Consider the following 14,066-nt stretch of genomic DNA (forward strand, 5'->3'; position numbering starts at 1 on the left):
AATATTAGTATTTAAAAATATTCATTAAACTCAAAAATACTAAAATTTTAATTTTTTTATATTTATTATTATTGTACTAATAAAGGTTGATCCAACCTGCAATGCTCAAATTGTTGAGGGAAATCTGTTCATTATAACTTTCAATATTTTATTCCAAATTAATTTAAAGTCCAGGATTCGTAAAAAAAATAAGAAGATTAAACTAACAAAAATTTTACCATGATTATTACAAATTTATTTACTTATTTATTTTTTGAAGTTTTCTCCTAGAATTCATGTTCCCATGTTAATTATTTATTTATTTATTTTTGTTTCCAATAAGAAATAATAAAAGAAAGAAAAAAAATTACTTACAATGATTACTAGCGGATTTGTAAGCATTATTAAATAATTAATAATTTAAAAGGACAATTTTGTAATTTTATAATTTACAAGGTGAATAAAAAAGAAGTAAAATTTCCGTTCGATTTTCCCGTTGAGTTCCCCCCTCACTCTTCTTCTCCGGCGCGGTTTCTCCCCGCCATTCCGGAACTCTCGCCGTGATCGTTGAAACCCTCTTTTTGAAAGCTAGATTTCACTCCCTTTTTGCTCTGCAAAGCTTGTTTCTTCAGTGAATTTGGGGGTGTTATTGAGGAATCTGGAGTTCTGGGGGTGGTTTTGAGGAATTCTAGGGTTTCGTGATGAGTAGTTTGGTTGAAAGGCTTCGAGTGAGATCGGAGAAGAGGCCGCTCTACAATGACGGGGAGTCTGATGATGATTTCGTTGCTCCGCCGAAGCCTAAGCCGGAGGACCAGAAGCCGGAGCGAATTTTGAGGGAAGATGCGGTATGTTGATGCTGGTTAACTTGGATTTTAGTTTTTGGAAATTTCATCCTAGCTCTGGCCTTGGCGGTCCTTTGATTTGGTTGTTGTGTTTGGGTTTTGGAATTTTTTGTGATCAGGGTTTTGGACTTTGATCCAGCTTTGCCACTGTTTTGCTTGCGTGTTATTCAATCTAACGAGAGATGTTTGATTGTTATATGTGAATTAGGGACTGTAGCATGGAGCTATTTTGCAGGTTCTGTTATTTTTTTTAATTTCACTGCATGATTAGGTTTCAAAACATGGATTTCATGTCAAATGGTTCCAAATTTCAGGTTTTTAGACTGTTAACAAGCCGTTCTCTTTGAGGTTTATGGTGGGTTTCTTCTTCAAGTTCTCCATGAGTTAATTTCTTGATTATTTGATTTTGTCATGTGATTTGCTATCCAACTATGTTTGTTGTAGAGCACTGTGGATGCAACTAAAAACTTATAGCAAATTGCCTTCATGCAATTTTGTCATAATCCTTCAAAGGGAAGTTTTGAACACCACATATCTGCCTCAGAAACTCTTTAGCAAAAAATATAATGACATGGACGGGAACTGCTCAAGAGAATTCATGTAGATTGTATTTGATGTGGGATTCCTATTAATGGAAGACTTTATGTATGAATAGATATCACCCTTAGATGAACTTGAATAAATAATGGTATGTGGGGATATCATTGCATCATGTTCTTGTCCAGAGGGGGAATCGAATATGTTTTGTGTTATTATTCTGGATTGGATGCTTATGAAATGAAATACAAACCAATTTTACCCCCCGAGTGCGGATGGGGGGATGTTTTTTTCTTTTTAAGAACTAGAGTATTTCCTCTTTTTACTGTATTATTGCAAAGGTGCTTCTTTTGCTTGGTAGCCTTCAAAAAACTGGTCAGATAAGTGTTCTATACGTATTTTCTTTAGAATCTTGACCAAAATATCAACCATTCCTTTGCTTCGTTGCCAATTGTGATGATCTTCTTAGCAACAGTTTCTTACTCTGTTTCCCTTTTATTTTTTTTATGACCTCATCCATGGCCTAGCAGCCACCGAACTAGAATGTCTATAGTTCTTCAATTGACTATTTCCACTTGACATTAAATTTGTGATCCAAAAACTGGCCACACTGCTGGAATGAGGAACTGATGTTTGGTACATATGAATTCAGGCACACAGTTGTGACTTATGACGATCAATTACAATCAAAGATAAATGCATGCATCTATTTCTATTATCATTATTAATCCCTTATTTTACTTCGTGCAGAAGGAAGGTGCATGCCAGTCTTGTGGTGAGAGTGGGGAATCCAAGGATCTTACGGGATGTGCAACCTGCACATATGCTTTTCACCTAAAATGTGTACTTCCTCCCCGTAAAACATTTCCTTCTGATTCTTGGAGTTGCCCTGAATGTGTAAGTTATTTTAAAACTTCTCAGTTGCATATTTCACAGGGTCAGTTTTTCAATGTTTCTTCTGTTGCAGGTTAGCCCTTTGAATGAAGTTGAAAAAATTTTAGACTGTGAGATGCGTCCCCCTACATCAGATGAAACTGACGCTTCAAAGACTGGTTCAAAACCAAAATATGCGAAGCACTATCTTGTAAAATGGAAGGGGTTGTCCTACCTTCATTGTACATGGTAGTTTTTGACGCATGAAAAGTATTTCTATTACTTTCAGTAGCAATTTATGTTATTTGGTTTTCAATACAAATTCCTATATTTAAGTTTCCTGGTATCATGCTGTGAATTTGAACTAGCTGTATGAATATCATAAATGTAGGGAGTTGTTGTCCCTTCAGTTCCTGTCATGTTAGATTTTTGTGGAAATCTTGTTCTTTTTTTCTCCAAAGCTTGCAGAAAGAATTTAGACTAGCTGTCCAAATCTTAGCAGAGTGCTTAACAAGTTGAGTTATTATCATAATGGGTTTTATCCAATTTTTAAAGGACCCCTTTTCTTCTTTGGAAGATATTTGCATTTGGTTGTGTGTTTTGACTTTGACGTGTGCAAATTGTTTTAAAATCAAACAGGGTGCAGGAGAAAGAATTTTTGAAAGCTGGCAAGGCCAATCCCCGGTTAAAGACTAAATTGAAAAGCTTTAGTAAACAAATGGATGGCATGGATAACTCTGAGGATGACTGGATTGCTATCAGGCCTGAATGGACAACAGTTGATAGAATTATTGCCTCCAGGTTTGAATACTTGATTTCTTTGGTGCTGCTTTCAATGTTTTTGAAAGTAATTTGGTAACGTCTTAGTTTTGTTATCTGATTTACATTGTTATTACTATTTGTATTCTGAAAATTTTACATTAATACATTTATAGCTCTATATTTTCTTTCTGAAATATATGGTCAATGATTATAAATTCTATTGCTTGGTTAATAGGCCATCCATATGATGTAGATGCAGATTTATTGTTTGTTTGAACTTGGTTGCAGCAACTTGTTTTTGTATATCATTAATCATGTTGATATACATTTTTCCATTTTGTGTTTGTTCTCTTCTTACCTGTCCTGAAAATGGGAGTGTGCCAATGCAATGTTAACCACTAATATTTAAAATTCCAGTGCATGAACTATGTTGTAAGCAGAAGAACTAGATATGTTGGTACAGTCTGTGCACATCATTTTTCTTTTTTGCATACAAGTCTTACAAATGAAAAGCCATTAAAACATTGAACATTCATGCATTTGCTGGAATTTCATCTAATAATTCTCTACTGGTCACATATAGGTCTCCATGTCCATGAGTGCAAAGCTTATTTTGATAGTCTCTAACTATCATCACCTCTCATAGTACCCCTCACTCTTCATCTTTTCTTGCCTAGTCAAATTTAGTATTACCAAATTAACTAATTCAAAAATACATTTGGATGCGTGCCTCATTATACTTAGTATATGTAGTTTGACCTTTCTGATAGAATGTCCAGTATCTCATAGAATCATTTGCAATCAACTATTAAACTCAAAGAGTTCAATATGGAGCTTCAACCTCCACTCCAACAAAAGTCACACACATGGATGGCAGTGTAATTAAAAGCGATAGGCACCCTTAAGGCGCTAAGACTTTTTATTGCTTGAGGCGAGAGGCGCCATGAAAGGCGCATGCCCGAGCGAAGTAAAGTAGTAGTTAATAAATAGCTTGTATATATATATATATATATAAAAAATTTTTGGAACAATTAAAGTCAAACAAAGCAAAACATAGAGTCAAGCAAAATACTCCTAGAAGTCTAGAACCAATCAAGTTTTTAGAGTACAAATTTTATCTTCATAAGTCATCTATTTCTACAATATTATCATCTTCATCATCTAAACTAGCTTCAATCCCATCACTAGATTTAGAGTGCAACTTTTGTTGCTTCCCTTAATTTATTCATTATTTTTAAAAAAATAGCAATTGTACACTTTAATCACCTAGTTTTCCTCTAAATTTATTTCATTCCTTCTTAGTAAGTGCGCATATTTAAAATCACATAGTTTTTCTCTCCGAATTTTATTTCCCTCTTTATTAGTATGCGTTTTTTTTTTTTTAAAATCGCCTAGTTTTTCTCCTCTAAATTTATTTCTTTCCTTATTAATTGGTTTACTATTTAAAATCACCTAGTTTTTCTCTCCTAAATTAATTTTCTTCAAGTGTGCCTTTATAAAATTCCAATTAACAATAATTGAAAACATCAATTATATGGCTGATAGCATTAAATAAAATAAAAAAAAGACAGGCGCGCCTTTTTTATGCCTGTCGCCCGGCAAAAAGCGCTCGCTTCATTGAAGGCGCCTCGCCTGGAGGGTGTTGAGGCGCTAGGGCCGCCTAGCCTGAGCGCCTAGGCGAGCGCCTTTCTTGCTTTTAATAACACTGATGGATGGTTTATGTTATAAGGTCCTGTGAAACTACTTAAATTTGCATGTCTGATCAAGTTAAGCAGACCCTTGACATGAAGAATAACTATCCATTCTTTACGTTGTACAGTCCTGCCAAACTATGCTTGTTTTGATTTTCTCTTTTATCAAATTAAAACAAAATCTAGGCATGAAGGATAATGAAACATATTCGAGGATATTATAGCAGTGCACTGAGGTAAAAGCTCAAACAGTAGCTTGCTCAGGAGGATTCTACTGAAAGTGAGATAGTAAAGAATGCTTGTGGGACAATAAAAGAGGGTTGGCTCAGAGGGTGTCAAAAGTCAATTTACAAAGTATTAGTGTATTACTGACCTAATATGAAATTTTGAGTGATTTTGGGTTTTGAGAAGCTGGTAAAAAGAATGAAGTTCGGGGTAATATCAATATATTCTTGTCTTTTATAGCAATCTATGAAAAGTGGATTAAAGAGTTATAAGTGGAATTGCTTGGTATTAGAAACAAATTGATGTGGTCTTTGGCTGCCATATAAAGGTCTCTTCATGAATAATATGGAGAAAAGGGATAACTTGAGAACATGAAGTATTTTGCATTATTGATTGAAGATTTTATTAACCTCTGGAGAAGCATATACTTTTGGCTTTGTTAGATGTAAATCGAATATATTATTTGGTCACAATTCAACCCAAAGCATGAACGAATAGGATGAGAGACTTCTACTTATAGATTCAAGTCCAAACTTGCTCTATGAACAGATGTGGGATTATTGGTTACTATAATAGGGATAAGTACCTAATGCTTTCTATAGCTTGGTGATCCACAGGGTGAGTGATTGTGTCAGAACAGTCCCATTTACATGTGCGTGATTAGAGGTCATCTGTTCAGTGGCAGTTACCCTCGTTTTTGTCTTTAATTTTGAATGTGCAATCAATAGGTTCACATTGGTAATTCCTATTTCTATTTTCTTATACCATTTTTGTGATTTATTCTTTGTTTAGATTTTGTTTGATATTAATTTTTAGAATCAAATGTGGATTGCACAAGAGTGATCCTACCGAGAGCTTGACTAGTGTTGTTGGGGATGGTGCTCCACTATACCGATGCAACGTCTGTGAACTGGTATTTTTGAAGCTGTTCCTTGTACCATTTTGGTTTAGTTTTTAATGGCATATGAGTTCAAGATTGATGTCAGGAATAGCTATTGGAGACATGGAACTGCTGTAAAGTCTGCTAATATTGTCCATGGAGCTTTCTTTATGAAACTATTGTGTCTGCTCCCATTTGTCTATGGATTATCATGGATGAAGCTATCACTCTTAATGTCAACCATATATTTGTGCTTGTTTTTGAATAACATGTATAATGTATTTCATGCAAAATGTAAATGCTTTCAGTACATGTGTTCACCAGCAACTTGCTGATGTATTTTCTCTTCCATTCTTTTATACAGAGATTAATGATTTTTTTTTTTTTGATGGTTAATGTGTAAGTTTATTTATTATTTTCCAACAGAAAAATTGGTGAGGAACGGGAGTATTTTGTCAAGTGGAAAGAACTTCCTTATGATGAATGCTACTGGGAAAATGAATCAGACATTTCTGCTTTTAAACCTGAAATTGAAAGGTTTAATATGATCCAATCCAGGGGCCGTAAGAAATTATCTAACAAAAATAAGGTGTCTAATCGTGATTCAAATGAATTGAAGCACAATCAAAAAGAATTTCAGCAGTATGAGCAAACTCCTCAATTTCTTTCAGGTGGTATCTGGCTAGTGTTATATTATTGTATGTAATTGTTTGAAATTCTTCCTAACATGTATATTACTAATATATTGGTTGATTACAGGTGCATTACATCCTTATCAGCTTGAGGGCTTAAATTTTCTGCGCTATTCTTGGTCCAAGAGTACACATGTTATCCTTGCAGATGAGATGGGTCTTGGCAAGTATTTTGTATAATATCCAGTTTTGTAGCACATCATAATTTTATATCTTTTGATCAAACAATATGAATGAGGCTTCCATATTTGCTGCAGGAAAAACTATTCAAAGCATTGCCTTTCTTGCTTCACTTTTTGAAGAAAAGTTAACTCCTCATTTGGTTGTGGCACCTCTTTCAACATTGCGCAACTGGGAACGTGAATTTGCAACTTGGGCACCACAAATGAATGTTGTATGTTGATACTACGCTTCAGGCTAAATAGGATTTTTTGGTTACATGCAAGGAATTAGCTAAATATTTTTATAATGTCAAGTCATATTTGTTTTTTCTGAAATGAATGCTGTTCTGACCGAAGTTGAATTATCTTGAAGGTAATGTATTTTGGATCTGCACAGGCTCGTGCTGTAATCAGACAGTATGAGTTCTTCTTTCCCAAAGACAAAAAGAATCAGAAAAAAAAGAAAACTGTTAAAGGTGATGATAAAAAGAAGCAATCAAGAGTCAAGTTTGATGTTCTTTTGACATCATATGAAATGATCAACATGGATTCAGTGTCCTTAAAACCTATACAGTGGGAATGCATGGTATTCTCCTTCTGGACTTTTTCATCTGATGTATTTTGCATTTCTCTTTGCTGATATTCTTTATTTGACATAGATAGTTGATGAGGGCCACCGTCTCAAGAACAAAGACTCAAAATTATTTCTTCAACTACAACTTTACTCTACCAATCATCGTGTGCTTTTGACTGGCACTCCTCTTCAGGTTGGTATGCTCTTAGCATAAGGTTTTCAGCATTTGCCAGATAGGTGGCTATAGGTTTTGTATCTTCTTACTTTGTGCCAATTTTTATTTTCAACATCTTGACTTAATTTTCATTCTGAGATATTTCTTTTATCCTATATGAGTTGTCCACTGCAGACTCTTTTGCTAAACCATGTAATTATTTTTATTATTGAAAGTATTTTTATATTTTTCTATTTTTAGCTTGAAGTTAGTGAAAAAATATTGACAAATTATGTAATTCTAAATCTTCTTTTGAACACTAACCTTGCCATTTGCTTGGGATTTCCATTATTAATATGCCAATCTTCTGTTGTTTTTTCGATAGAATATAAGATGTACTTTCCAGGTTAAAGCTAGAAGAAAACATACTAATTTTGTATTTCCAAAATGCTTGCACCCACGTTATGCTTACCTAGGTAATGTTCTACAGTGGCAAACATAGCAATATGGGCAACCATATGTAATGAAGCCGTTGATTGATCAAGTGGTTAGGCTTTCCTTTTAATTTCTTATAGTATTACGTCTTTATGCTTTCACATGTCTGTAGTGATATTTCAATTATAACTCTGACAGTTGCACATTTTTTAGGTTGCTTACTGAATATGTCTAATTGCTGATGGTTTCTATTTTAATTTTTCAGAACAATCTAGACGAGTTGTTCATGCTCATGCACTTTCTGGATACTGGAAAGGTTTGTGCTGCCCTTGCAACATTATTCTTTGGATTTTGTTGCTATTTCTAATTTTGGTGTATTCTTATTTTTAGGGTATTTTATAGAGCAATAGCATGTTTATTTTAGATATAGCTCATTGTTCCATGAAAAATTCTTTTATGCCTATAACACAAATTATGTGAGATTCTCCAAGAAGAGTATCTCAGTGATGACAACAATACATGCATACTACTGTTTTTAGGCTAACTTCAAATTTATTCCTGTGATTAATTACTCATTAATGTTCTTTAACATGTCTATAATGTTCCAAAAGATGCTTTTATTGCTTTTAAGAATATTACTATTATATTTCTAAGGGCACCATGTGTATATGCCTTTATTCCTGTGATTAATACTCATTATATGCTATGTCTTCAATGTTATGAAAGATGCTTTAATTGAGGGGGCTGTTCAATGTGTAATTTATGCCAGTCAGTACAGCAATCATGGATTTCAGAAGGAATTCAAGGATATTAACCAAGAAGAATGTTGTTAGGCTTCACAAGATGTTGCATCCTCACCTTCTACAGTAAGTTTCCTAAAGTTTCCCTTTTGTTGCTGTGAATTGATAATTTCCATATATATATATATATTATCTTCTTAGTGCACCCAGCTTCAGCCATATATATTAGAAAAGAAAGATACTTCACATTGAGTATGACAGAGTTCTCTTTTGCTGAACGTGATTAGGTGGCAAGTGATGATATCACCTGTCAAACAACAAAGAGACACAAGATGAAGTTAAATGTGTGTGCCTTTCATGCAGTGTGTTAGAAGTCAATTACAAGTCAAAAAGAAACAATGTTGTAGTGTCAAGCCACTCTGTAATCCCAAATTGACTCAATATCAGCCCTCCATTTAATTAAAGCTTTGATGATCCTGATCTGTTAAACCTGTCCCAGTACAGATACAGGTAGTTTTTAACAATGTTATAGATGAAAATAATTTTAGAAGCTGCATCTTTCTGAAAACACAATAATTTGAAAATTAGGACAGCAAAACCACTCGAGTGTTAACTGTAAGAGGTATCGGAGAATCTTTAGACGTTTGTTCGGTTTTGAAGTGTCCAATTATACCTGGTCTTGCTGTCGCTATTCATGGTTATATGGGCCTATTCTTCCAAAGTATCTTGATTGTCACATTAATCATATTTCCAGATTATATTGGAATCTTTTGGCAATGATATGTGACATGACCTGCTTTATTATGTGGTACTGGTGGTTTTAGGGAACATATATTTGTGAACCCACATTAGTAATTTTAATTGGAAATACTTTCTAGTCGGCTGTATTGCACATCTTACATGTCATTTCTAGTTGGATTTATGGAATTTCTTGTGTGGGAGTGTCAGGTGGATATGCTCATACCTAGCATGATTAGAGGACACTGTTGCTTTGTACTTTATCCTTGACTGGTGCAACTTGCTCTTTCCTCAAATTCCATATGATTTGATATATATGGCGTACACCACATCTGCTGACATCATTGTTCAGGTGGAACATCCTCCACTACTATGGCCCGTATTGATAAGTTTCCTCATTCAATTTTGAAATTGCTCCTGGCTAGGTCATTACTTGTCCTTTTTTCTACAGGAGACTCTTCCCATCATGTAACTTTTAACAAGTCTCCTACTCCACTTTGAGTCTGATTTTTCAATGCCTACAGAATTACATTCTCCATTGTTGGTCCCCATGTTAAGCTGATATCTCATGAATGCAGCTTGATATGTGCTCAGTATGTGTGTGTTTTTTGATATGTACTTTTTGCTTGAAACCATTGTTTTCAATTCCATTGCCTTCAATTAGTAAACTATTTTAGAGTTGGGCCTTCAACCTTGTATACTTCTCCATAGTGCCTCTGTTGTTTTTGAGATTTTATTGTTTTTGGTATGAATATTTTGGTGTTAATTAATTGAAAAGACTGCCTTTTTAATCTAGTACTTCCAAGGCAGAGCATTATAACATATTGTACATGCCTGCAGGAGTTAAGAAGGATGTTATGAAAGATCTGCCACCAAAGAAGGAACTGATTTACGGCTTGAACAAGTAGCAAGAAAGAATACTACAAGGCCATTCCACCGTAAATTACCAGGTTTTAGCTCGGAGGCGACAGGTGGTCACAAATTGTCATATTTCCTATGTCCCATTTTATTTGTATTGGATGACTAGATGTTGTTCCCAACCCAGATCTCTATCAACTGTTATGGAACTGTAAGTTTTCGCCACCGTACATGTTAAAGCGAGTGAACCCAAAGAGCCAGCAGATGCCAATGAAGGGTTAAGGTAAATGATGTTGCTTTATTCGTGTCCTAATTCTTATATTTAAGGTACCTAGTGCATGTCTGTTTTGTTTAGCTAGGGTGTTCAGATCAGAACTTTTAGAAACATGGAAACTTGTATGCAGTATTTTTTTTAAAAAAAAATTTAGTAATTAATAACACTAGTATGTGTTTCTTTGTTGATATCTTTTTATTTTGTTAAACTTCATTGAATGAGTTTAATCAAGGTTGTTTCATTTTCTTCTTTTTGATTTTGTTCTTGCATGGCTCAGTCTGCTATCCATTTTTCTGATCCATCCTTTTCATATTAGTGCTATTTTTATTCTTCGTATGTCATGTGTTTAATTATCTAAATTGTTCAGAAATCATTTGTCACATTATTTACGTGTGCACAGCTTCATTTTGTTTCATTTCTTTACTTCATCTCCTGAGTCATGCCTTTATCCCATAAACTTCTATATATATTTTTACATTGGTCCTGATGACCAAGAAGATATGCACTTCTGATGAGAGGTTTTGAATCTTTAAATTAAAAAAAAATGAAACCATCCAGGCTTTGAGGATCAGTTATGAGGACATCGCTGAGAATTAAGTTATTGGAATGAGATGGAGGGAGAAATGATGTGTTTATCTTGTTTTGTCCTTGTAATTTAATCAAACTTTGTGCCATTTTAACAATAAGAAAGTTGAAGTACATGCCTTGATTACATTGTTACCATTTCCACACCCGATACAGTTTTGCTTAAATCCTTTTTGTACTATCAGAGTGCAAAATTCAGTTCATAGACCCTCAGTGTTCTTTTCCTTTCTTTAGCATGAAGTCATATAAGTGGCAAAGTTTATGGTATTAAATGGCAATTTATGTGGCAACATTTCTGTTCCTTTATAGCATATGATTTTTGCAAACTTACTGTTCAAACCAAACAAGCATAACAATGTTATCTTTCAAGCACCAAGGTCAATTTTCAATGTTCTACACCCTATCTTTAGTATGATTTATTTTTCTTTGCATCATACTGAGGTTTTTATCAATTGATCAAAGTGACTATTTTTCCTTGAAAATTTTTAAAATTTTCACTGCTCGTTAATTTGGTACCTTGCAGCAACAAATCTTAATTCTTCTTCTTCTTCTTCTTCTTCTTTTTTTTTTTTTCTTTTTTCTGCCAGACAACTTTTGGACTTCTCTGGAAAAATGCAGCTACTGGATAAGATGATGGTGAAGCTTAAGGAGCAAGGTCATCGTGTCCTTATATATTCACAATTTCAGCATATGCTTGACTTATTGGAAGATTACCTTAGCTACAAGGTGCTAGTGCCAAAAGTCTATCACATCTAGGATTCTTACCATCCTCGAAGGATGTTGCTTACGATGGCCAATTTTGTTTTTCACTTGATTATTCTGATAATTATTTGACTTATTTTGAAGAAATGGAATTATGAGCGTATTGATGGGAAAGTCAGTGGAGCGGAAAGACAGATTCGTATTGATCGCTTCAATGCCAAAAATTCGACAAGGTTTTGTTTTCTGCTCTCTACGAGGGCTGGGGGGCTGGGGATTAATCTCGCAACTGCTGATACTGTTATTATATATGATAGGTACCTATCTAGTTTTTCTTGTTTGAGGTTCTTATGTGTACTTGTTGTATTCTGCAAAACCTGTCTTTACATCAATGGTTTGCAGTGATTGGAACCCACATGCCGATTTACAAGCTATGGCCAGGGCTCATCGGTTGGGCCAAACTAACAAGGTTTGATTTACTTGTATACATGTTCAAAAAAGAAACATATTTGCAGTTGTTTTTGAAAAATGCATAGTAGCGATTCTTCTTTTGTTATAGGTGATGATATATAGGCTCATCACTCGTGGAACCATTGAGGAAAGGATGATGCAGATGACCAAGAAGAAAATGATCTTAGAACATCTTGTCGTTGGTCGGCTCAAGGCACAAACAGTCAATCAGGTATGCACCTTTTGTGCTTTTTTGGTACTGAATCACTCGAATAAAAATCACTCTAGAATATATCGATTTAAAGCTCCAAATACAAATGCTGGGTCTTTTGTTTTTGCAGTGTCTTCCAAGTATTATATTAGTTAAAATTAAAAGGGTTGCTAATGGAAGGCTATTAGCACTTGGGATTGCAAAAAATGCGCTTCAGACACCAGCAAAGAATAGATATTTTATATTTGGAACTGGAGGGTTCATTTCTGATAGATTATGCATATTTGCTAACTTATAGGTCTGTGGTTATAGGAGACTTCCATGTTGCCTAAGGTTCAAGCGATAAATTTGCATATTGTGTCAAAGTTTTAGAGGTTATATTTTTTGAAATGCAGAATAAAGTTTCATTATAGAGACCTAAAATGCTTGTAACACTTGTATATGTTTGGGTGGGGACAAGATTGGGCCATATTGGATAATTTGAAACAAGTTTTCCTATCAGTTGCGAGATCAGCAATTTTCGAGCAATTATTGCCCTTGTTCCTACCATGTTTTAGCAAACAATTTATTAGAAATTATTTAATTAACAACTCCTAGATGCTTTAGTACCAACATTTAACTATTGGTATAGTGGCCTTGTCAATTTGTTCTTGGCTGCATGATTGTATGTGTATACAATTTTCCATGGTTTTCCTATTTATAGGTTATGCCCCAAAATAGTTCACTTGTGTAACATATGAAATTGTGTTTTATGTTTTTAGTAGATGGCTTGGTATAGCAACCAAGAGTTTACTTAAGAAACTTGTTGGATTTTTTCTTTTTTATACTTTATAGACATCTACAATCACATGGTTTATGAAACTGTTTTTAGAGTCACCAAATACAATCTTTAGTTGCCAACTCTCTGTTTTCTCCAGCATTGTCATTTATAGTGAGTTAGTGACAATGCTAATGGTCATTTTTATAGTTCAATTTACTCTGTTCTATAGGAGGAGTTGGATGACATTATAAGGTATGGTTCGAAAGAACTATTTGCCGATGAGAATGATGAGGCTGGAAAAGCACGCCAAATTCACTATGATGATGCTGCAATTGATAGGTATACATGACTTTTTAATTCTCTTTTTTCTTATGCAAAATAATTAAGTTTGATAATTCTGGCTGCTCAACTTTTTTAGGTTACTGAATCGAGACCAAGTTGATAATGAGGAGGCTCCATTGGATGATGAAGATGATGATTTTCTGAAAGCTTTTAAAGTATGCCCTACTTTTGCTCAATTATCTTTGTTGCCAACTCACATGTCCTTTATGCGTTTTTGCTATAATGTGGCATTATGAAATTTTCAATGTAAATTTCTTGCCAAATTTTGATTCTGTTCTCTTTAATCTTCTTCTGCCTAATTCTCATTTATTCTGGCCATATGAAGAAAAATTTTGAATCTGTAATGATCTCTAATTGGCAGTGGTGGTATTTTCTTTAGACTTTATTTTGCTAAATTGTAACCATCATGAAGTTGTGATTAGGGATGGTAATTTTCATTCACCTGGTCTACCTGAACTCTAATAGGACTCTTTTAGAAAACTGTATTGGGTTTCGAGATGGATGTTGGATGGGTTTGTGATTCAACCATCATGTAATAATACTTAATTACTCTCTCTCTCATGCCCATCTTGAAACCCAGTAGGGTTCTAAGTATGCATGTGTA

General features: G+C 34.3%; 1 protein-coding gene across 1 annotated transcript; it reads left to right on the forward strand.

Annotated features, from left to right (window-relative positions):
- Positions 1-485: 485 nt before the first annotated feature.
- LOC120251124 (CHD3-type chromatin-remodeling factor PICKLE) lies at positions 486-13,713 on the forward strand. Its single transcript, XM_039259668.1, has 19 exons — positions 486-824; positions 2,109-2,255; positions 2,326-2,480; positions 2,871-3,032; positions 6,216-6,460; positions 6,549-6,644; positions 6,739-6,875; positions 7,016-7,228; positions 7,302-7,409; positions 8,071-8,121; positions 9,050-9,055; positions 9,134-9,266; positions 10,358-10,424; positions 11,588-11,726; positions 11,847-12,016; positions 12,102-12,168; positions 12,259-12,381; positions 13,350-13,459; positions 13,539-13,713. The coding sequence occupies exons 1-19, from the start codon at positions 681-683 to the stop codon at positions 13,696-13,698; spliced, it is 2,433 nt and encodes an 810-aa protein (XP_039115602.1). The 5' UTR covers positions 486-680; the 3' UTR covers positions 13,699-13,713.
- Positions 13,714-14,066: the final 353 nt, after the last annotated feature.

Source organism: Dioscorea cayenensis, chromosome 3 (genome assembly GCF_009730915.1).
Source record: "Dioscorea cayenensis subsp. rotundata cultivar TDr96_F1 chromosome 3, TDr96_F1_v2_PseudoChromosome.rev07_lg8_w22 25.fasta, whole genome shotgun sequence".
NCBI classification, from domain to species: Eukaryota; Viridiplantae; Streptophyta; class Magnoliopsida; order Dioscoreales; family Dioscoreaceae; genus Dioscorea; species Dioscorea cayenensis.

Bases quoted from the DNA above. Each gene is read 5' to 3' on its own strand.
- LOC120251124 (XM_039259668.1), top strand. From the start codon at position 681: ATGAGTAGTTTGGTTGAAAGGCTTCGAGTGAGATCGGAGAAGAGGCCG. The intron at 6,876-7,015 runs GTATGTTGATAC...ATTATCTTGAAG, and splicing joins GGGCACCACAAATGAATGTT to GTAATGTATTTTGGATCTGC. The intron at 12,017-12,101 runs GTACCTATCTAG...AATGGTTTGCAG, and splicing joins ACTGTTATTATATATGATAG to TGATTGGAACCCACATGCCG.